Here is a 22,627-nt window from a genome sequence, read left to right on the forward strand (position 1 = left end):
GAGGGCCCTGACATGTTGACAGCTGATCCGCTAGCCTGGTGTAAAATGCAGCTGTCCTCTCCGGTGGTTCCCACTCTGAAGTACCGTAGGACTTGTTCCTCACCTCCCACAGTTGGCATTCCTTTGGACAGAAGGTAGCAGCGTTCCCTGGGGCAGCTGGCTATGTGCGATGCATGGAGATGGATGGGACAGAACACCCCTTCTGGAGCCTTCCAGGGCTGCTGCCCTGCCTCCCAATTTCCTTGCTGGCATGGGGATTCTCCGGTGCTGCTCTGTCCCCAAGTTCACCACTGGTCAGGTGCTGGGTAGCATCCAACAATAGACCCCACATTCAGGTCTTCAGGGGGACCGTTATGGTCGGTCACCCTCTATGTTGTTTCCTGGGGAAACCTCCAGGTCTTCAGGAAAATGTCTCCTGGCAGAGCCCAGAAATAGCCCTATTAGCGTTGGGGCTTTTCTGGCGCTAGGACGGTAGTATTTCAGTTGCATGCTTTCTCACTCTGTAAGAGGTGTGCGTGCTATTTCTTTTGCTCCCCTGTCACTTTTTTGGGGGGGGTGCGGGGGGTCAAAACGGAATGCTTTGAACTCAAAAATCCTTTGAAAGGGGTTCTGGCATCCAGGGGAGGAGGTGGTGGGAACTGGGCTGGTAAAAGGCCAGAATGACAATGGGAGGCGGAACTCAGAACGGGAGCTGATTGTGGAAGACCTGAGGAAGGACGCAGAGACTGGGGCAGGGGCTTGAAGAAAGGGAAGGACAGGTGAGCTTGCCAGCCCCTCCGGACACCTTCCCTGAGGCCACAACTGCTTATCCCTCTCCGCCCCTCCGCCCCCTTTTATCCTGCACTGGGCATCTCTGAGCCCACGGGAGTTGGTGACTGGCCCCAGGAAACCTGAGGTCTGCCAGCAAATGGTTCTGGAAAGAAGGCCGGGTGAGGGGATGGGCTCACCCCCCAGGGCTGACACCATCTGTGTTTACCTCCAGGGCCAGCGCCTGCTGCCTGCCTGGACATTGCTGTCCCCTTGCCGTGGAAGGGGATGTTGGAAGGGGATCCCGAGGCCTGCTGGCGGTGCTGGCTTTACTCTCATTTGTTTTTAACTCTTCTCATTTTTGCCGACAATTGCAGTGTTCATTTGGAGACTCTGAAATGCAGAGAGTGGAAATTATGTTACTTAATGCCAGGATACTGTGTCCTTTAAGCGCTATTTTCATTGTTGTTCATTGCAGAACCATCTTTTTAAAAAAAATATTTAAGAAAGCATACGTTATAGTTTTTTTTTTTAATTCCCAGAAGGACAAAGAAAGGGCCATACTCTTCCTGCTGAGATAATTCCTGATGACAGTACTGAAAGCTGGGGAGGAAGGGACAGAGGGAGGGAGGGAGGGAGAGAAATTCTATGTACAAAACCAGAAGATATGCACAGTACCGAAAACTACAAATAGTTTACTTTTGAGATAGAAATAAGCCACCTCCTTAGGGTCTCTGGGGAACTCAGTAGGGCTCACCTGACCAGAATGCAAATAAGGAACATCCTGTGGTTTTTTTTTGTTTTTAACTGGTAAACTTGGTGAAGATCTTTTTCTGGTAAAATGACATTTTCTCCTTTCACTTTTTTTCTACTTTCAAACTTCTACTTTGGATGCATCACACCTTGAAACTAAAAATGACTTTCTTATTGATGTTCCCATTCCTCTCACAGGAAATGAGTCTGTCTGTCTCCTGAATTCTCAATCAGAGGCCAACGCCAGCACCTTCAGCTAGCGGCTACCTTCTCATTTTCTGCTTTTTCTTCTCTTAAGGATGTGCATGCACGTGGCAACCTGTTGGTATTGCTGTGACAAAGAACAAAGAGGGAAAAAAAAAAAACCAATGCTGGGCTCACCGGAAACTAGTTAGGATTAATTAACGGTGCTGATGCCTGTTGTTCCCTTAGCTTCTGAGGCAGGAAGAGGAAAATGGGAACATGTCTCCTCTTTCTATTTTGTTTGTTTTTCATTACACCATTAATCTCCATAAACAAGGCATGTTTTTCGTTTACAGATCGACTAGAAAAAAAATGCATATGCTAAACCAGATGGGGAAAATGAACAGTTTCATTAAACTGATTTTAAAATGATCAGTTTTACAATATCACCCGTGACATTGTGGCTCTGATTTTTGTGCACAGTTATAATTTGAACTTTAAAGATGATGCAGAATGGAGTTGTGCCCTGGTTGGGTAGCTCAGTTGGTCTCTCTCCCTCTCAATTAAAAAAAAAGAAAAAAAGAAAAGAAACAATTTTACTTCATTTTTAAAAATATTATAGTCACTAGTACAGAAAATTGTTTAGAGTCTTTTGCAGAGAAAATACTGATAAGTAATATTTGGGGTGGAGAGTTCATTTTAATATGTAAAGGAACTAATGAAGGCTTTTCAATTAGCCTGCATTTTAGTCTACAAAGTATCTTTGTGCTAATGCTTAGAGCTTTGTGAAGGATTTCCCTTTTGCTCCTTCTTCTGCAGCTACCTGGATAGTCCTGCTAATGATTTCTGGGGTTCTGTGCCAGGGGTCAGCAGGGCAAGTGTTTCATTTGGAGCTTCATTTGGTTTGGAGTCTCTTTTCTCCTCTGAGCCCACAAAGTCCATGTCCGTGGGTACTCAGGCAAAACTCATCACTTTAGTTAGGGGTTTGGCAGAGCACGTGAGGCAGGGATGAGTTGTTAACAAAATGCTAATGTTGCCTTGCTCTGAATGTACAGAGGGGCCATCTGAGATCATGTATATTTCAAAGCAAACACGTGAATAAGCGGTAGTAGGATTTATTCTGCAGCTCCGTCGGCATGCTCAGGCACACGGCATCCAGTGAAGATTCATATCCTGTCCAACAGTTGAGTAGGATGGAATTCTTCTCTCCACCATGCAGAGGGAAAATCCAAAACGAGGTCTCCAGACTTCTGGGGGAAGGGGATGTTGTTATTCAGATACATCCCAACGGATGGGCAGAGAGAAATGTACAAGGATGTCCACTGCCCTGATGTTGGTTATAGCAAAACCACTGGATACAACTCAGGAGTCTAAAAATAGAGGACCAGTTAGAACAGCAGCACCGCTATAGAATGCAATACTATTGAGGCTTTAGAAAGAATGAGCTTCTGACAACCATGGACAGATACTCATGAGATGCAGTTAATTTTTAAAGGTTGAGGGTCAGAATCTCTAAGGGCTTTGGGGGAAGAAAATGTGTATGAATATATGCTGAGAGATGTGGATATGAATTATTGTCTGTTCAAAGGAAAAGTCTAGAAGCACGCACACCCAGCTTTTAACAGTATTTCTCTTTGCTACTAAAGAAGGATTGGGAGAATAATTTTTTACATTATAGAATTATTTTGCTACTCCTGACATGAAAGCACGTTGAATTGCTTATTTATTTAAAAATTCTTATTTTATAATGGTTCTTCTTATAAAAATACCCAGAAGCAGCAGCATTTTCTCTAAATCTTCATTAGAATAATATATTCTGCCTGTTTACAGCTCATTTTAAATTAGTGAGGAAAAGTTTAATGGAGTTTATTGTACTTTTGAAGCAAAATGACTACTTCTAATGATTAAAAAGGGCCCTCTTTAAATCTTCTGGGAATAAATAGGTTTTGAGAGGGAGAGAAGGATTGGGAGAGAGGGAACTTCTGTTTTTATTTTATACAAATCAGCTTTTTTTTTTTTTAACCAAAAAACTGTTATTTCTTTAGAGATTAAAAAAATACAGAGAGAGGAGTAAATTCCATTCGTTTAGTAAGGTGTCGTTTTGTTTTTTCCTTAGCACCTACCACCTGGGATGGAGAGAGTAAAGGAAGACCCAGCTGCTGTCTGGGAAACTCGAGAGGGCTGGGTGAGGAGTTCCAGGAGCCAGGAGATGTACTTCTTAGCCTTGGGTGTAGAGGGTGGGGGATGGGCTCCGTCCCCACAGCTTAGCAAAAAATGGCACGTGCCGCCTCTCAGGGGTAGCCAGCCTGTGTGTCCAGAGGGACTGGTACCAATTTCATCTGTGGATCCCACTGGTGTCTGCATTAGGCTTGGACTTCTGCAAGTGAATGGCCCTTAAAGAAGTCCGATCTCATATCTTCCCATTCAAGTTTTCCCGCATTGGAAACTTCCCTCTCTTCATTCCCTATGGAGTGCTCATAGAATAAATCTCTTATTGCCCCCCCGAATGTTGTTAATAATATTTTAATTTTGGATAGAATGAAGAAAAATCGAAGAAAAATGTTGGACCTAATTTTTAGGCAGCTAAAGTTTTAGTCTGAAATAAATTAACCATATCTTTTTAAATGTAAATAGTATCTGTGTGATCCTATGTGACCTTTTGTAACAGAGCATAGAATAGAAAGTAAACATTCATTGTCTGAATTAATAAACAGGATAATGTTGACAGACTTTAGAAGACTGTAGCACTTACAAGATAGGGTCATATAACTGGCTAGCTTGGGCTTAAAATGTTTATCATATTTAGGGAGGATTACTTAAAAGGAAGTATCATGCAGCTTAATGCAGCTGCGAAAAGAGGTGTCTACCTTGGTGGCCAAGGTACTTATTGAGACATCTGGTTGCCTGTTACTCAGGAGGTAAGTGTAGCCAATTGAGTGGCAACTCTGGGTTTTGTTACCAGCAAAGCGGGATTCGGAGCTTGGCTCAGCCACCTGCCAGGTTTTGTAACTTAGAGAGTTAACTGACCTCAAAGCGGGATTCGGAGCTTGGCTCAGCCACTTGCCAGGTTTTGTAACTTAGAGAGTTAACTGACCTCTCCGGGCTTCAATCTGTTTTTCTGAAAACAGGAGGACGCTAATAACAGTACCCACCTCGTAAAATTGTTCGGGTGACCTGACATAATTTGCCTAAGACACCTAATGCAGTATTTGGCATTTTGTAAGCCTTCAATACAAGTTGACTCATTCTTGTTACTGTATTTAGAAACTGGAGGGAAATGGATAGGAAAGCATCTCAAAGTAAGTTTCTTTTGCTCAACTTTTTAGAGCAGCACGTAGGAACTATTTCTGAAATAAAACACTTTCTTCGGAGAGTCTTAGACGGAAAAAAAGTCTGGAAGTTTCGGTGGTCCTGATTTGGTGCCGAGCTACACGGAGTAAATTACTCTCTCGAGACGCTGCCTCAGCTAAATAAGGCACATCCTTTTTCCCAGGGTGCTAGGCTGTCATTTGGTGCCAAAGGAAGAGCTATTTACGGAGTGACTCTGTGGCATCCCCAAAGGGGTTGATTTACCTCCCCGGAAGGGGGTGTATTTCAAGGCACTGCAGAAGCATCCATATTAATAGCTAAGGTGATTTAATTGGCTTTTCCCTCCTCTTTCTAAGCCCACGTCGATCCCATGGTAATTAATTGTGTGGGCTGTGAATTGTGTTATTTACAGTGCCAAGGCACCAGAATGAATCTGTTCTGGAAATCGGCGGGATGATATTTGAAAAGGCTGTGAAGAGACTCTCCAGTGTCGATGGTCTTCACCAAATTAGTTCTGTCATCCCCTTCCTGATGGATTCCAGCTGCTGTGGCTATCATAAAGCATCCTACTACCTCGCAGTCTTTTATGAAACTGGATTAAATGTACCTCGGGATCAGATGCAGGTAGAGTATTTCATGGGATTCAGGGATGTCGGTCACCCACGTTGTATTTGCCGAGTCATGCCCTCATGCCCTAGGTGGAACTGGACAAGTTCATGATCCTTTAGAACCTGTCCACTCAAGAACAACATCCTCGAGCTGTGTTAAACATAGGCTCCTGCTTTCAGTTTCCCCTCCTAGGCTCGGGGACGTGAGTGGTATACGCTAAGGAATGGTTTGGGCAGGGCTTACTGGAATTCCAGCCCTTTAAGAATTGGTGCTTCTTACCCAATACTTGTAACTTCCCTGACTATTGTCCTATGCCTTGTTAGCTAAGTCAAGTCGTTTGGACTTCTAAGCCAAGTATTGCCATATCCAGCCTTCAAAATAAAAGCTGTACCAGACGGTTTTGGTTTTGGTTCTGGATCCAAGTTTATTATGCAACTTGCATAAGATTTAGAATCACATTTGTGTAAGTCCTGCTAAATGGTCCCTGATCACCTTGTTTTCAGCTTTGTTCCTCCTGGGTTTGGAGAGTCCTGCTGTTTAGACATGCCCAGGTGGCTCCTTGTTTCTTCTCATGACTTACTTCTTCATGTATGGCTCTGGCTGAGAGAAGCTCATGACTGACAGCATGCTATCTGGAGTCCCTGAGGCAGTCCCCACAAAGGTGGAATAGTCTAGAAGATTCTAGCCCTGTCTCTGCCACAAAGTGGCTGGTTGGCCATAGACCAATGACACTGCTTCTCTGGGTCTCTATTTCCTCAACTATGAAATGAGGTTTTTGGACCAGCCGATCTCAGAAGACCCTTCCCAGCACTAACATTCTGAGGGCATGAGATTGGGACATGACCCACTTTTCAGACCACCTGGACGTAGATGACATGGCTGAAGTAGACCAGGGACCCATAGAATATTCAGTGGGCACATGAAGGTACTGTGAGAGAAGTCAGGGGAAGGCCCCCATCGTCACTGAAGAAGGGCAAAGGTTAAAGAATTTCAAGCTATTAGACATTTAGAAGGGCAGATAGCTGGGAATCTGCAAACCTTTAGAAAGCTGCCATGCCTTCATTTCTAAAGATATCTAAAAGGCTTGTTAATGTGTTTTGGAATGACCAAGATCATTGTATATAGGGATGAGGGCCAGATGACCTTCCAGTGGTTGGATTTTATAACCCTTACCTCTAATCTTGTGAACACTGTCCATTTCTCCCTAACAGGGCATCTTGTATAGTTTGGTTGGAGGCCAGGGCAGTGAGAGGCTGTCTTCAATGAATCTTGGGTACAAACACTTCCAGGGTATTGATAACTATCCTCTGGACTGGGAGCTGTCCTATGCCTACTACAGCAACATTGCCACAAAGACACCCCTCGACCAGCACACGCTGCAAGGAGACCAGGTACGAAAGACAGATGGGAGGAGGTGGTTATGGCCCTGTTTACCAGGACGTCCTGAATTTTTATAAAGTGTCTACACCTGCAGCTGCCTAATCCTCTGGCCTCCAGAGAATGAGCATCACTGAATGGAGAGAAAAACTTTCTTGCACTCATCAATTCACATTTCCTGTCTGTGCTCTCAGGCTGAATGTAGGAACAATCCTCTATCTATTGCAGGAAAAAACTTTTCTTGAATGGGAGGACTTGTATGCAAAGGACAGATTTTGATTTTGCAAGAGAATGTGTACCAGAAACACAGGCGTCTTGTCTTTGTTCCACGACTGTGTGATGTGGTAGATCTGGAGATGTTAGGGGGGATTGAGTCAAATGGGGGTGGGGGGCATTAAACCAAGGGCTCCTATCGATAGGTAACGAGCAAGCAGGGTCAACGATATGAGGAAGCAAACTCCATTGTACCTCTATTCCTACTGCTGTATGCTTTGAGAAGCGTCTCTGTCCCCATCATGAGAGTCTTGCTAGCACAGTGCTCCCAGGTGATGGACAGCGTGGGATGTTTACACTGACTCCAGCCTCTAACTTGCAGGCTCCTAAATCTTTCTGACTCTTTGGGCAAAGGTATCAATGGCTTACATCTACTCACAAAACATAATGTGTTGCATTCCACCAGCCGACGGTTTGTTTCCAGACTTGTATGGATGACAGTGAATGAAAAGGTACAAGTAAAGGAGACTGTAGGGATAAAAGGGAACCTTCCTGTAGAGGATGGAGTTTTGTATCCAGGGAGTAAACCATGACGTGGTTAACCTCTTGGAATGTATTTTATATACCCTCTTCCTCCAGAAAGGATTTAATATGTTTTGATTGTCTTCCCATTTGAGGTGGTCGAGTTGAAAGGAAGTGCAAGCGGTTTATACCAGGAGTCAGCAACGTTGTTGTTTTTTTTTTCTCTCTAAAGGGCCAGATAGTAAATACAGGCTTTGCCTATACAGTCTCTGTTGCAACTACTCGACTCTGACAGAGACTGGGCACAAACGAAAGGGGCGCCTGGGTCCACGCAGCCACAGATAGTATGGAAACTGCTTTGCCAGATTTGGCCTTGATCTAGCCTATGAACTCTTTGATTTTCCCTGCTTGTGCTTGGAGAGCCTAGGGGCAGGCCTGGCTAGGTCAGGATCGTGGAATATTAGGGTGAGCAGCTCATGGGGAGCCAGGCCTCTCACTGTGCCCGAGCGTGGCTCCCTGATTGCCCTCGGAAACCCAGTGCAGAAACCACGTGCTTTGATGATTGGGAATGGGTAGTTTCTGGAAAAGAGATCTGCAGAGGCTGCTGTGTGGTTATGAAATAAGGGACTCAAAGATACATTAAACATGAGTCAAGCTATAAACCACCAAGCGGCGCTTGGTATAGATATCCTCATTCCTTTAGAAAATGATTTCTTTTGAATAAACTTACACGTTCTTCTCATCATCGTATGTAGTCCCTCAGTGTATCTGTGACCTCCCTTTCACAGGGATTAATTTAATTGATAAAGATATTTTAAGTTATTCTGAAAAACATTCATACAGAATCAAGCCACCAAATAATATTGCCACTGCTCTGCTAAGCCTGGATGTGTTAATGATGTCCTATATGTATATATTATACTTTTAAGAATTCTAATTTAGCATAAATTAGCAACAGGAAATGGTATGTTGCTAACAAGCTCCTTTTCTTTTGAAGATGTGACACATGAAATGTTATGATTATGAAAGAAAATGTTTAATTGGTCAGAACCAGCGAAGTTGAATAGCAAAGATCCATCTTGCAGCTGAAAAGTCGTATGATTAAGAACGCCAGATACAAATTACACAGTTAGAAGAGTTGTATCATAGCTCATTTTCTTAAGAATGTGTAATTAATGGCTGCTTGGGAATCTAAGCAGGTGTCATGCATTGACATAAATGTCCTTTTGTTGAGAAATCTATTTCACCCTCAGCACGAAACGGATAAGGAGATATGGAAGGCCGGACCTCTCATTAACAAACCGAGAATCTGTCAGAAGTTCTTTTCTTGATTCTTGTTTCATTTTCTCTTTCATGTAACACGTAATTGGCATCACTTCATCTTCTTTATTAATAATCTCACTTCACGGCACTTCTTTATGATTTCGTGGGGCTGCTCCAGGTTAAAGAGGAAGAAGATGCTCCTGGGTTTTGTTTGTTTTTGTGGCTTAATCACAAATGAGTTCCTCTCATTCTCTCCACTTGTCAGAACTTGCTTTTTCTGCGGGAGTTGGTCCACAGCCTCCTCTCTACTCCTGCTAGAGGGCAGGGGTCTCGCCTCCTCCACACACCTTGTTGTAAATGTCCTCCAACTCCGATGACACTAAAGCCTTCTCCAGCTGAGCTATCGCTCACAACCCACAGCTGCACTCAGAACATACTGCACGGGAAACCCAGCATTTCCTCCCCTCTGTTCCCCACAAACGCCTTAACTGATGGCACCGTTTTCCATGCTGGCGACTGGGGTGTCTTCTTTGATCCTCCCATTATCCTATCAGTGACAGTCCCGGCAGCTTTCCATGCCAACCATTCTCTTTCCATCTTCATCCCTGCTGCCCCAGCCTGCACTTGTCTTTCATCGTCTCTCCCCTGCGCTGCTGTGACAGCCTCCTGTTAGGGGCTGAATTGTGTGCACCTCCCCCACCCTTGCAATTTATTTATATGCCTAAGCCCTCACCCTCCCTACCTCAGAATGTGACTGTATTTGGAAATAAGGCCTTGAAAGAGGCAATTCAGTTAAAATGGAGTCAGTATGACTGGTGTATGATCAGGGCGCAGACAAAACCGACCGAAGGAAGACCATGTGAGGACACAGCAAGAAGGTGGCCACCTACATGCTAAGGAGAGAGGCCTCAGAAGAAACTAAGCTGCCAACACCTTGATCTTGGACCTCAAGCCTCCAGCACTGTGAGAAAATAAATGTCTGTGGTTTAAACCACCCAGTCTGGGCTATTTTGTCATGGCAGCCCTAGCAAACGAATATACCTCCTAACTGGTCTTTCTGTCACCAGTCTTGTCCATTCCCATTCTCTTCTCATGGAGGCCACAGTGGGCTGTTGACAATGGAGCTTCTCAATCTGGCTATGCATCAGAATTAAAGAACAGGTCTACACAGGCTCCACCCCGTAGTCCTATAGAAGTGAGGGTGGGGCCCAGGCATTTAATATGCACATGTGTGTATAAGTGGGTGTGTCTGTTGTAAAAGCCCCTCAGATGATCATATTGTGTAGCCAGCGCTGAGGAGGGCTGACCCAGAAGCACTCAGTCCAGCTTGTCACTTGGCAGAAGAGATGCTCCATGATCGGGTTTCTCTCTGCGTCCCCAACCTCAGCTCTCAGCCATCCCTGCCTGGCGTGCCCACCCTGGAGAATCTAAGCTTCTGGCCACACCTTCCAACCCTGCTGGCTCTCCTCTGCCTGTTGTTCCTTCTCCACTCCCTCTAGCCTTTCCCTGCCTGCTGACCCCTCTTCCTACTTGAAGAGAAGGCTCAGACTTCCCCTCCTCCTCCTCCTGATCTCCCCTTTGCTATGAGGCCTTGGCACTGGGCACCTCCCTGCCATTGCTCTTATCACAGGGATTAGGTCAAAGATCCGGCTTCCCCCGTAGACTGTGAGCTCTGAGATAGGCACCTTGTTTGTCTGTTCACATCAGTGACCCCAGTGCCCAGCACTGTGCTTGACATAGAGCTGCCACTCAGTGTTTACCAATGGGATGACGGGCAAGCCTGGAGTGCAGTGCATCCAGTCCAGTGATAAACAGGGTCTTGTGGACCCTGGTGCTTTGTGATGTGACTAGTGCCTATCGTTGATGGCCAGGACCCAGAGCATTGGCTGTCAACTCTGCCTCCCTTGTGTTCAACACCTCCTCAGTATGCACACCCCCCATTTGGGGAATCTTGGGTACTTGCTTTGCTGACTCTTTATGTTACTGCCGATATTCCCCCATTCTTACTTTAAAATTTCAACAAAGAATACATACACACCCATCGGGAGTCAACGACTATACCTGGTTTTAACACACACACACCCCTCCACCCCCCACTCCCTAGGCAGGTCCCAGAGGAAGTTAGTGGAGGTGGGTAGGCGGCTGGAGTGTAAGCTCTGAAGCGGCCCTGCTCCTGAGTTCCCAGTGCTGGCTGCACTGATCCACTCTACAGCGAGCGCAGGGGCTCTGGAACAGGGAGCACTGCTGAGGGCCTCTGCTCCCCAGCTGCAAAGTTAGAGGGTGTTTTCCTTCCTGTCTTCCATCCTCTTTCTCTGTCTCTCTCTTTCCCTCTTTCTTCCTCCCTCTCCTCGCTCCTCTCCACCACTCTATTTCCCTCCCTCTCTGCTTTCCTTCTTTTTTTCTTCTCGTCCTTTCTTTCTCTCCCTTCTTTACATCCTTGCCTCATAGTCTCCTCTCTTTCTCTCTCTCTCCTTTCTCTTTCTCCTTCCCATCGAAACAGTTAAGGAGAAGAACAACAACTCAAAATCTGAATTCTCCAGTTGAACAAAAGACTTCTAGCTGAGAATTCCATCGTGGGAGCAGCTCAAGCTTCAGCTGTTGCAGGCTTGCCTCTGGCGATCGTGCCCCCTGGAGGTTGAGCTGAAGCACCACTTGTTGGCCATGCACTTGGCAAAGAGTTAACAAGATAGAGTGGCCTGTGTCCAGGCAGGATTCCAAGGCCTTCTTGCTAGAGGACATCGTGGGGAAGCTGGTCAGAGCTCTGTCTTTGGACTCAAGCCGACCTGGCTTCCAGGGCCAGTTCTCCAACGTGACCTTGCGTTCATGGTTTCACTTTCTGCACCTCAGTTTTTTCTTGGTGTATAAATTGAGGACAATGATATTTGGGTCGCAGCCCTGTTGTAAGCACTAAATGGGGGCGGTGTGGGGAACAGTTGTTAAACACCCAGCGCATAGTTGGTTTCAATAAAAGTCATGGGCATTATTATTCTCACTGTTGCTCTTGGCTTGGTGGTCTCCCCAGGTGAGACATCCGGCAGGAATTAATCCCCGCTGGGTTCACACTGTCCCCAAGTCTCAGTGCCCTAGTGCCCCTGAAAGGGACCTCTGACTCTGCATGGCCACAATGGGGAGGGTGGCCGAAGGACCTCCTCAGGAATGGGTTGTAGGCTGGAGGTTGTGAATCTAAGTACTTTTCTTAACTAACAACAGAGAGGTCTGAAGGGAAATCAGCTCATTGTTCTCTGTGGCTTCTTTCCCAGTCTTGCCCAGATCCAATTTTTTCACCATCTGCTTGCAGCTGCGCTGGCATGGGAAGCCCTTGCTGGGACCCCTTGCGGCCCTCTTAGGTAGAATTCATTGTGCACGAGACAGCAGGACCGGTTTTCTGATATACAGTCAAAATTTATACTTCAAAATGAGTCTTATTTTCTTCGGGGGAGCCAAAAACATTTTGTGAACTTGCTCTTCGCGTTCGTCTGGAGTGCCTCTGAGCCCGTTCTTGTTCACATCCTCAGAGTTAACATGCCCTCTTCTTTGCAAGGTGGATTTAATTTTTGGAAATAGCCAAAAGGTATTTGTAGTGGAGCCGGCTAAATGAAAAGGGTTAGTCATGCAGGATAATAACACTTTAGGATAAAAAAATAAGGTTATACTTAGAAAATATTGATTTGCCTTTTGTGATGCTGTGTATAATCTGACTCTGAAATCAGAGGCACAGAAGTTGACTTCTGAACAAGCTTAAGTGATAGAAGTGCAAGTGGAATAAATTTTGTCCTCCTAAGGCATAATATGCTTTTATAGGAGGAAAAAAAACTCATTTAGATACGTTGGATGTGATACATTTGTTTAAAAAAACTTTTAATCTGATGATACAGTGGCTGTCCCTCGTATTTCAATTATTCATATAGTTTTCCCTTGAGCAATTTTTGGTTGAAGAACAATGTCTTGGTTTTTTGCGTGCCTATATCATTTAGATGTTTTCTATCTGCCTTTCTTCCATCCCTTCGTCTCTCCCTTCCTCGCTCCTTTCCTTGCTTCCTCCCTTTTTAGGCCTATGTTGAAACAATTAGACTAAAGGATGATGAAGTACTCAAGGTTCAAACCAAAGAAGACGGAGATGTCTTTATGTGGCTGAAGCATGAAGCTACCCGAGGCAATGCGGCAGCTCAGGTAAAAACACAGTCCACTGTCTTGGAAATTCTCCATTGTGATAGACCAGGTTATGCCGTGGTAATGAACTCCTCCAAACCTCAGTGGCTTAAAGCAGTGCTGCTTTATTTCTTGCTCCCAGGACCTGTCCGATGGGGGTTGGCAGGGGCTGTATTGTCATTGTCCCCTAGGAACCCAAGATAATGGAGCCTTCATCAAAATGCATGTTTCTAAAACCACTACATCAGGATGACGGCTGCTAGGCAGGCAGAAGAACCAGAAATGAAAAGAGAAAGAAAACGAAAGAATAAACTCATTGACAAGAACATATTTCAAACACTTTAGTAACAGGTCTCCCACCTTTTGTAGAGGCTTCCCTAGCATTTCAGGGGATACTTTGCTGGAAGGTGTAAGTATTTGGTAGAGTTGGGGTGGGGAGGGAAAAGAAGGGGTTGAGAGAAGAAGCAGGAAGAAAATCAGGGGCCCACATGGGGCCAGAATGTGAACAGATGTTGTCTCTGGCTCCGTTCTTGGGCATCTGTCCTTAAACCTGCACACTTTCTAGTACAGGAAGGAATTCCAGTGCGTAGTTCTGGAAATGCCAGGGCAGAGCCCCTTTCTGGGTGCTCCAGAGTCTGCATGAACTTTCCTAGCCATGGACACTTCTTTCTTCCTTCATTCAGCTAATCTTTGTTGAGCGGTTTCTACGAACTCTGCTAGGGGGAGGCCAAGGGGACGAGGGCAGACAAATCACACCCTGAGGCTTCTACCCTCGGAGGGCTTCCAGTCTTGAGTGTAACTGGAGCTAGCCATATGGACAAGTGCTAGGCCAGGAGATAAATGCCGGAGAAAGACGCCCTGACTGATATGGATGTGCACAGACCTCTACGCTGTGCACCGGGCCAGGAGGACGGGCAGTACCTCTCAAAGAAGGGGGCTTTGGAGGAGAGACCGTTGTGGTTGTCTTCATCCAGCTTTGGCCCTGGGTGCAGTTGATTCACTCACACACATGGACATATGCCCACAAGCAGGCAGGCACACACACACACACGGATGCGCTGTTTCTAACTTGCGCTAGGGACCTGTATTTACACAAGTCCATCTTTAGGGCTCTGGCTCAGGTTGGAAGATACACATGTCTACCTCATGCTTGGTTCTCAATGTGTAAACAATCCAAGCCAGGTTCATCCTCCTACCTTTCAAAACCTTATGTTAAGCATTACATGGGAAAGTCATTATTCTAAATTGCTATTGTCTTGAAGCAACGATTGGCCCAGATGTTGTTCTGGGGACAGCAAGGTGTGGCCAAGAATCCCGAAGCGGCAATTGAGTGGTATGCCAAAGGTGCCCTGGAGACTGAGGACCCCGCGCTAATATACGACTACGCCATTGTGTTATTCAAGGTAAGAATTGCCCACTTGGTGGTGATGCTGTGTAGTTCTTACCAGACTTCCCGAGCAGTCTCCTGGAGGCATGCAGTCAGACAGCGAGTCTGGAACCAAAGGAACTCAGTGTACCCCTCCGTCCCTCTTAATGAAAAGGCATATTTGCTGAAAAGGCAGAGTCAGAGGCGGTCCCCTGGTCTCATTTTTAATCATTAGTCTTAACGTTTGGCACCTGGATTTTCTTCGTTTTTGTAAGAGCTGTGGCATTCTGCAGGAGACACCCATATTGTATGCAATGATACATGGCTGCCGGCCCCCAAAGGTGCTGCAATGTTGCCACCAGGCCGTGTTGTCATGAAATTACAGCTTAAAGTGCATGTTTGGGCTGGATCCCAACAGTCTCTCTTCGTCAAACAACCATATTGATTTGAAGCCAACAGAAGAGTAAGGGGGGCAGGTGGGAAGAGCATTAGCCCGGGACACAGCATGGAGTCCAAGTCCCTCCTCTGCTGTGTCCTTGGAGTGATCTGATCCCATGGGACAGTGGTGATGACCACACACGGAATGAAATAATATAAGGAATGAGCTGTGAGAACTATAAAACATTGTTTTATACAAAATAATAATAGTTCACAGTGATTGACTCGGTGTTTATTACCTGATTTACATGTATGCTCCATTTAATTCTCACAGCAACCTTGCAAGGTGGGCACCATGGTGTATTATTACTGCTATTTGTGTATATGGTAACAGGGGCACAGAAAGATTTTGTAACTTGCCCAAGGTCACACAGCCAGTACATTTCAAACCTGAAACCGAGACCTAAGCAATCTGGCTTCAGAGGCCGTGCCGTTCACTCCCAAACACAGGGATGTCAATACACCAATCTTGGAAAAGTAAAAGGCTGTTGGCTCAGGTAAGGAAATCCTTAGACCCTGTGTTCATGCCCACAGAAAGCAGCTGCCCCCACAGAGCAAGTGTCTTCACACAAAGGCACGGATTCTTGTGGCCAGACCCATCCCCAGAACCACAGCTGTGGCCACTCACTGATTAACAGCCATGACTTTTGCTATGTTTCTAACCTTCCAAAGCCTTAAAACCTATTGGTTGTTATGGTTTCCAAATTTATAGCCTGGGCTTTCTCTTTCCAGTTGTCAAATCAACATAGAAATGGTTTGACTCTTAGCCATATGCCAATGCATTCATGTATTTGTTCAATAAACACCCGTTTAGAGCTGACAGAAATGCCAGACTCTGTGCTAGATGGAGGGACATATGGAGGCATGAGCCACATTCCTTACCTCGGGGGACCCATACACGGATGGGGAAGACACGACAGGGACCGGCACAGAGGAGAGGCACCTGTCTGCTGGAGCTGGGGCTGGCCATCCCCCAAAGTGCATGATTCCAACATTACTTCTGCCCACCAGGAACTCACAATCCAGAGGGAGAGGCAGATACACGAATAAATTACTCCGCAGGTGACATAATGTTTCCTAGGGTCTGATGTCCTAAACCTTGAAGCTTTTTTGATTTTCCTACATCTTAACTAAGTTATGCCTAAGTGGGATGAAGGAAGCCCTTTATTAGCCTTTAAAGGAAGATTTTTACACTTCTGGCCAGAAGGTCTCTCTAAGTATATTCCATGTGAAAGAGTCCCATGCAGAAAACGGGCTTTCCAAATGTGAAGAACAGAAATGTGCGCTTGGCTTACTGTATTGTGTGGGCATTCAGCTTATTGTGCTCAAAAATGGCGCCACGAAGGTGGCAGTGGTTTGTCCACGACAGGCAAGTCCATCCCGTTTCGCATCCACATGAAGATGGAGCTTTGACTTTCATTACATAGCTGTCCTCAATGAATACATCCAGTGTACATTACTGGGCACTTACTATGTACCAGGACCCTATATTTCTCTCACTTAACGACTTCCAACACTACTCATATCTGGGCATAATGTGTAGTCTTTATGCAAGACATTATCCCTCTTCTGATTAAATAACAAATATACTGGAAAATCCCTGACCTGGAAATCAGAGTCTCTTGAGTTCTACTTGCAGATCTAACCACGAGGTTTTGGGTAAGTCAGGCTCTTGGAGTCTCAGTTTTATTTCTTCAAAATAAAGAAGTTGGAAAAGATAAACTTTGGGTTCAACATTCTGGGGTCCTGGTGCTTTACCAGAAATCAAAAAAGGTTGTCCCATTGACACCTCCGGTGATTCCAATATCCTCATGTCCTCTTCTCTCTCCTCTCCTTTTCTAATTAAATGAAGTAATGGTGCACTTCTGAAAAATATTTTCATCTACTTTGCTTCAGCTCATTGGTTCTGTTAAATAGGTAAGTTAAAGTCTAATAGAAACTTGGTGTCTGTGATTTAACCTTTAGCTGGATTCACAGTTTTATTCTGGGTCCTGAAAAATATAGAATCAAACATTCTGCATGTTTTCCGTATCCTGCAAGGAGGTTATGAGTCGTTACACTATCTCCGCATAGAATTGAAATGTACAGAGGAAAATATAGCGTGGGGATTATAAGTTTGGACTGTGGAGCCTGCCAGCCTGGGTTCAACTCCTGCCTCTACTTCTCACTTACTGTGTGACTCTGGGCAAGTTTCTCAGACCTGAATGATAGCAGCACCTTGGCGGGGGGTTGTGAGGATTAAATAGGACAGTGCTTGACCCATGTTTAATTAACACAGGAGTTTTGACTGGTGCTGTCTCATATCCTATAGAGCTAAGTATTTAATCAGAATTAAAAGCTGGATTCATTGCAAAGCCCGCTCATCTTAAAGTACATGTGACCCCATCAACCACTGGGTCTGAAAACAGGACTTTATGGGGCACGTGGAGGCGGGGGAGGGGTGTATCATAACAGACTCTGAGTGAGTTTGGAGGAAGCAGTGATTTTCAGCTGGCTCCCCTTGCCTGCCATCCTCATTGTCACACCCATGTCATGAGACCTTAAGGACCCTCTCCTGCCCTCCTCTCAAACTTACCCTTTGCCCACATGGTCCTGCTGATATTCAGTGTGGCCCTTCGGAGTTCCTCTCTTATGACAAGAAACCCAAAGCCATTTTCTCACTGCTGCTGAAAAAACTTGATTTTTGCCAGAGGAATCTGGTCCGTTTCTGCCTGACAGAATCATTATTTCAAAGGGGTCCTAACTCCTTCAGAGGTGGTTCTCAAGCTGGTTCGGAAGCCACACTGTTTCACCCTGGGGGCTCTGGTGAGGACCCAGGAGGCTTCAGACAACAGCCTAATAACTCTTACCTGTGGACACAGATAAAGCTTTATCTGATGGCAAATTAGATAATCCCCAGCGAAACACATCCAGGAGGGCCAGACTCATTTAACCTTATTCACGGCTTCTCCCAACAACACCTGTGGGTTGACGGGCATGGGAGTCCCTCGATAAATAGGGACCTTTGTCTGGATGCTAAGCCGAGGGGCTGAGATTCGTTGCCTCTGCTCCACAGATACAAGCAAAATAATAATGATGATGATGATAATGATCATGTAAGAGCACTGCTTATAGAAAATTTTCAGATTCAGCTTATAATTAAGAAGGCCTGGGTTTTATTTTTAAGTATTAAGCACAGACCTATCTGTGTGATATTTTTGAGTGCACACTAGGTTCCTTTTGTTTGTAATCATTGCTGTTTATCATTGTTTAGGGTCAAGGAGTAAAAAAGAACAGACGGCTTGCCTTGGAGCTGATGAAGAAAGCAGCTTCCAAGGTAACACTTTCGCATATTGTCAGAGGAAAACATTTATACCACGCACACACACTCCAGAGAGTACAAGGCCAGCATCTCCCTAGGAAGCCCCACGGCAGAAACGCAGTGGGGAGGACCAGTCGCCAGCATGGCAACAACAGTCTTTTTAGAGCTACGCACATGCAGAAACCCACGACAATGGGGACAGCAAAATTCAAAAGCTGGATTCACCTGCAGTCAATAGAATTTGGGCCAATTTTGTCTGAAGGCTAAAATTATAATCAAGGCTGCCCTGATAACAAACCGCGGGGGCTCCTTGAAAGTAAATGGATATAAATGCCATTGAATTAGGAAAACTAAAAGCCTAATTCCGTTAAAGGTTAACCCTGCCATGTCCGTGCCCAATTGCCTCTCTGCACTTGAATAACGGGGTTGTTTATCAGGTTTATTACTTGGTTTAAAAATTATTTTGCTTTTGTCACTATTTACTCTTCAGTGTTGTCATCAAGCCAGCTATGTTCAGTATAGCACTACAGAATAGAGGTTCTAATGTTGCTTATGAGGGGATACACATACACACATACATATGCATACGTACCCCTGTGTGCAAACACATGCCCAATGCATGCATATGCACACAGGCACACTCACATGCATGCATACAGATTTGCCAATAAGTACCTTCGTAGGCACCATTGTAATGTTACAACCTTAGCAGGCCCTTTATAACCAGCCCTTCTGGCTGTTGAATGTCTCTTCATCCCCCAGGGTGCCCTATCACAGACTCCTGAAGTCACCAGATATTTTTCTGTAGTACTAGAAGTTGGAGCATGGACTGAGGGAGCCAGGAGGCTTTCCTCCACCCATGTGGTGTCGGGAGGGCACATGACCCGGGAGATGGGGACCCACTGGAGTGCACACCAGCTCCTGACCGCAACACAAATTATAGGGCAGAACGAGAAAAGCAGCTGAATTTTGGTCATGGAAGGCATTGGTTTCAGAGCACCCAAAACGGCTCGGCTGCGGGGTGTCCTGGCAGGTGTGAAATTTGCATCTCTTTAGCCATTCCAGTGGTGAATTGGTGTCTGGTGTGCTTTATTTCTGCGTGTATTTTTAGCAGGGCTTCGATGAGTATTAAGGCAACTGCAGTTTTATGGCCTGGAGTAGTCGCAGCCTTGGAAGTGCTCAGTGATTCTCATTCACTGGGTAGGGAGTTATGAAGCCCCTGCTCCTTATCAGGCACTGTGGTGAAGGTGGCACAGAGTTTCATTTTTGGAATCAGCCAAAAATCACTTGGAGGCAAACCTGGTGACCGAGAAGTCAAATCCAGAACAACACGGATGAGTACTTCAGAAATAAAACAAGACTTCTTGGCAGGGTTCCTGAACCAGGCCCAAATGCAACTCCGAAAGGAGTTCTGCAGACGTTTTGAGTGTTGACAGGGACATTTGCATGAGCCTAGGGCTCTAGAGTTGAGCACAGCGAAAGCCATTTGGATGTGTGCACTCTGTGCGTTTGTTCCAGAGCTGGCTCTTGCCTCCTTATGGTAGGGCCTGGTCTGCTACGCCATTGAAACCTACTCATTCTGCAAGACCTATCGGGAGCCGGCCTTGCACCTGGTACTGGGCAAGGCTCAAGAAGAACGCTTCTATGAGCAGATCCAGGGCACTGACTCGTTCCCTGGTGTCAGCTCTCTCGGGGGCCTACCAATCTGAACCCTCCTCTGGATCCCCAGGGTGTTGGATTTGGGTTCCATTTTGTTGAGCACCAGCATTCAAAGGGTGGCTTCCGTTCATTTGTCAGATACTTCTTGAACGCTTACTCTATGCCAACCGCTAACGTTGGTGCTTGGGATACAAAACAAAGGCCCTTGCCCTCATGTGCTTCTGTCTGAATGGGCTTTGCTAGTTTTGTTACCGATGAGACGACGAGGTCTCGGTTCTCGTCTTCCTGAAGGAAAGATTTCGGTCAAGAGACAAAGTGTGGCAGAGCAAGCAGGAATTTGGCCGCAGCAGAAGCACACTCAGGACAGTGAAACAAGGAAGGGCTTAGCATGGAAGAAGCAACAGGAGAGCCTGGGTGGGGTTGCTGTCAGCTCACTGGGAAGTCAGAGACAGGGGGTTAGCCAGGGAGGAGCTGCCTGCTGCTCCCCTGGTTGCAAGTCTCATGGGGACCCTTAGAGTTTAGGAGATACTTGCCTGTGGGGGAGGAAGGGAATGGTGTGCAGGTTTGCACTTGGTCCTTGGTCTTGAGGGTTTTTATATCTCCCTTGCAGGTGGGACTCTTAGGGGAGGCCCCAGGGGAGGTCTCAATCACATATTCATCAGTTTTCCAGGTGTGTCCTTTCAGGGTCCTGGTCTCTGCTGATGGTTGGCACCAGGGCAGGAGGTCATTAGTCAGTGCAGCTGTTTCTGAGGCAGCTGTGGCATCCCTTGTCTGGTTTTGCTGCTTTTTTGGGCCTGGAACTGAAACACAACTGAGACCTAGATGTTATCCTTAGGGAGGAAACATCAAGGGGGCCTCAGCTTTGACAAGCAATATGCCGTCGGGAGGGTCGAGCAAGGGACGGTGACCCTGGGGGCAAGGTCCTTATTTTCCCAGTTTTGCCTGTTGCTAGGCACCTGGGGCTTTCCCTGCTGGTGACCCTCTGGACCTGGCAACAGTTTCTTCCTCCTGGGCTTCCTGGCACGTGGATTCCAACATAAAGACTAGGAGGTATAGCCTTTAGGAGCTATGAAGATAAAAAGGCTGCAGGCTGGGATCTGGTCCTCCTGTGAAAAGAGAAGAGAGTTGAAAGAGATTTGGCTCCACACCGGGGCTGTAATTTAACAAGCCTCACAGATGCGAGGGCCCAGATTGCCTCTTCAATCCTTTCTCCCTGCTTGCTCATGGTTTTGTGGGTCTGACAAGAAGGGAGGAATGAGCGTTGTAGGCCCAGGTTGGTGCGCACACCCCTGCAGGGCACCTGAGTCTTTGGCAGGTGGACTGGAGGCTGTCAGTGGAAGCAGGTGGGTCACCTGGGGAAAGCAGAGGAGGCCACCTGAGAGTGTAAATCAGCGAAGACAGGAGGCTCGAGGCTAGAATCACATAAACCAGCCCTGCGCTGGCACCAGCCCCAGGTTCAGACACAGTTCTGAAACCCTCTTCCCTTCTCCACACCTTCCCCTTCTGCCTCAGCCCCGAAATGGGATGCTAAGCAGTCACAGATCACCTGTACTTTGCAAGTAGGATGTCACCGCTGCTTCCGTCAGAGGATTTATTGGTGATCAGGACAGAGCCATCAACATATGGGCAGACAGGTCACCTAGACAGCGTCCCCGCCAGGGCAGGTTTCAGGCCGCCTGTTGCAGCTGAGCGCTCATGGGTGTCAAGGGCACTGTTGATAGCGCAGGACAATAAGAGGCTTTTTGTAGACAAGGGCATCAGGTCAGAGACCAGAGGAGCTGAGTGACGATTTGGGGCCCGCATCACAGCTGAGCTGGGGGGCAGGAATCCCAGCAGCAGCCGTGGGAAAGCCACCTGGGAGTGCTCTGGGATGGGCTCATGTGTTCTAGCACTTAGCTTTCCTTTAATGCCATCTGCCCCAAAAAGAGACAGACTCTCACAGAATGCTTTCACGACAATTGATTCTCTAGGGTTTTTTTTTTGTTTTGTTTTGTTTTTAAGTAATTTCTTTCTTGTTGTTCTAAAATCCAGGGATTGCATCAGGCAGTCAATGGTCTGGGATGGTATTACCACAAATTCAAGAAAAATTATGCTAAAGCGGCAAAGTACTGGTTAAAAGCAGAAGAAATGGGGAACCCAGATGCATCGTATAATCTTGGAGTCCTGTATTTGGATGGTGTTTTCCCAGGAGTTCCTGGAAGGAATCAAGTGAGTAAGATCCGAGACACACTGGGCCGCTGGTCAGTCGCTTGTTCAGGAAGGAAGTCTCTGCCAAGGTGTACTGTGTGTCTCGCCCAGACAAGGCCCCTATGCAGACCATGTTCTCTGAAAACGGGAGGATCCAGTTGGGAGGATGAGAGAGTGAATTTAGCCAGGTGCCAAGTGTGTGCTAATTGATATGACTCAAACGGTTCTGGAAAAGGGAAACGCTGAAAGCCAAAGCAGTCAGGAAGGCTTCGTGGAGGAGGGAGGCTGGAACTAAGGAGGATGGGGAGATGATACAGGTGAGGATGAGTGAGAAACCAAGAGGCAGTGTAGAGATCGATCTTCCTGGAAGAGAGCTGCGATCAGATAGGGTAGCCTGATACGAAAACAGATTTAAAAACAATGAAAACACCAGCGACAATCTTTAGTGTTTGTTGAGCACTTCCTCTGTGCCAGACACTCACAAAGGGTTTATACGCACAGTCCCACGTCAGCTTTACTATCTCTGGAGCGTTATTATAAAGGGACTATTA

At 46.3% G+C, this 22,627-nt stretch overlaps 1 protein-coding gene across 1 annotated transcript in view; it reads left to right on the top strand.

Annotated features, from left to right (window-relative positions):
• The window catches only part of SEL1L3 (SEL1L family member 3), a 93,763-nt gene that overhangs the window by 45,081 nt on the left and 26,055 nt on the right, over positions 1 to 22,627 (top strand). Inside the window, exons 10-15 of the mRNA XM_090267007.1 lie at positions 5,405 to 5,616; positions 6,813 to 6,992; positions 13,027 to 13,146; positions 14,388 to 14,528; positions 18,183 to 18,245; positions 21,921 to 22,097. Coding sequence (XP_090123133.1) covers positions 5,405 to 5,616; positions 6,813 to 6,992; positions 13,027 to 13,146; positions 14,388 to 14,528; positions 18,183 to 18,245; positions 21,921 to 22,097 — 893 coding nt within the window. The remainder of the gene's footprint in view (positions 1 to 5,404; positions 5,617 to 6,812; positions 6,993 to 13,026; positions 13,147 to 14,387; positions 14,529 to 18,182; positions 18,246 to 21,920; positions 22,098 to 22,627) is intronic.

The sequence above is a fragment of the Furipterus horrens genome, unplaced genomic scaffold (genome assembly GCF_987537825.1).
Source record: "Furipterus horrens unplaced genomic scaffold, mFurHor1.1.pri manual_scaffold_2, whole genome shotgun sequence".
NCBI lineage: Eukaryota > Metazoa > Chordata > Mammalia > Chiroptera > Furipteridae > Furipterus > Furipterus horrens.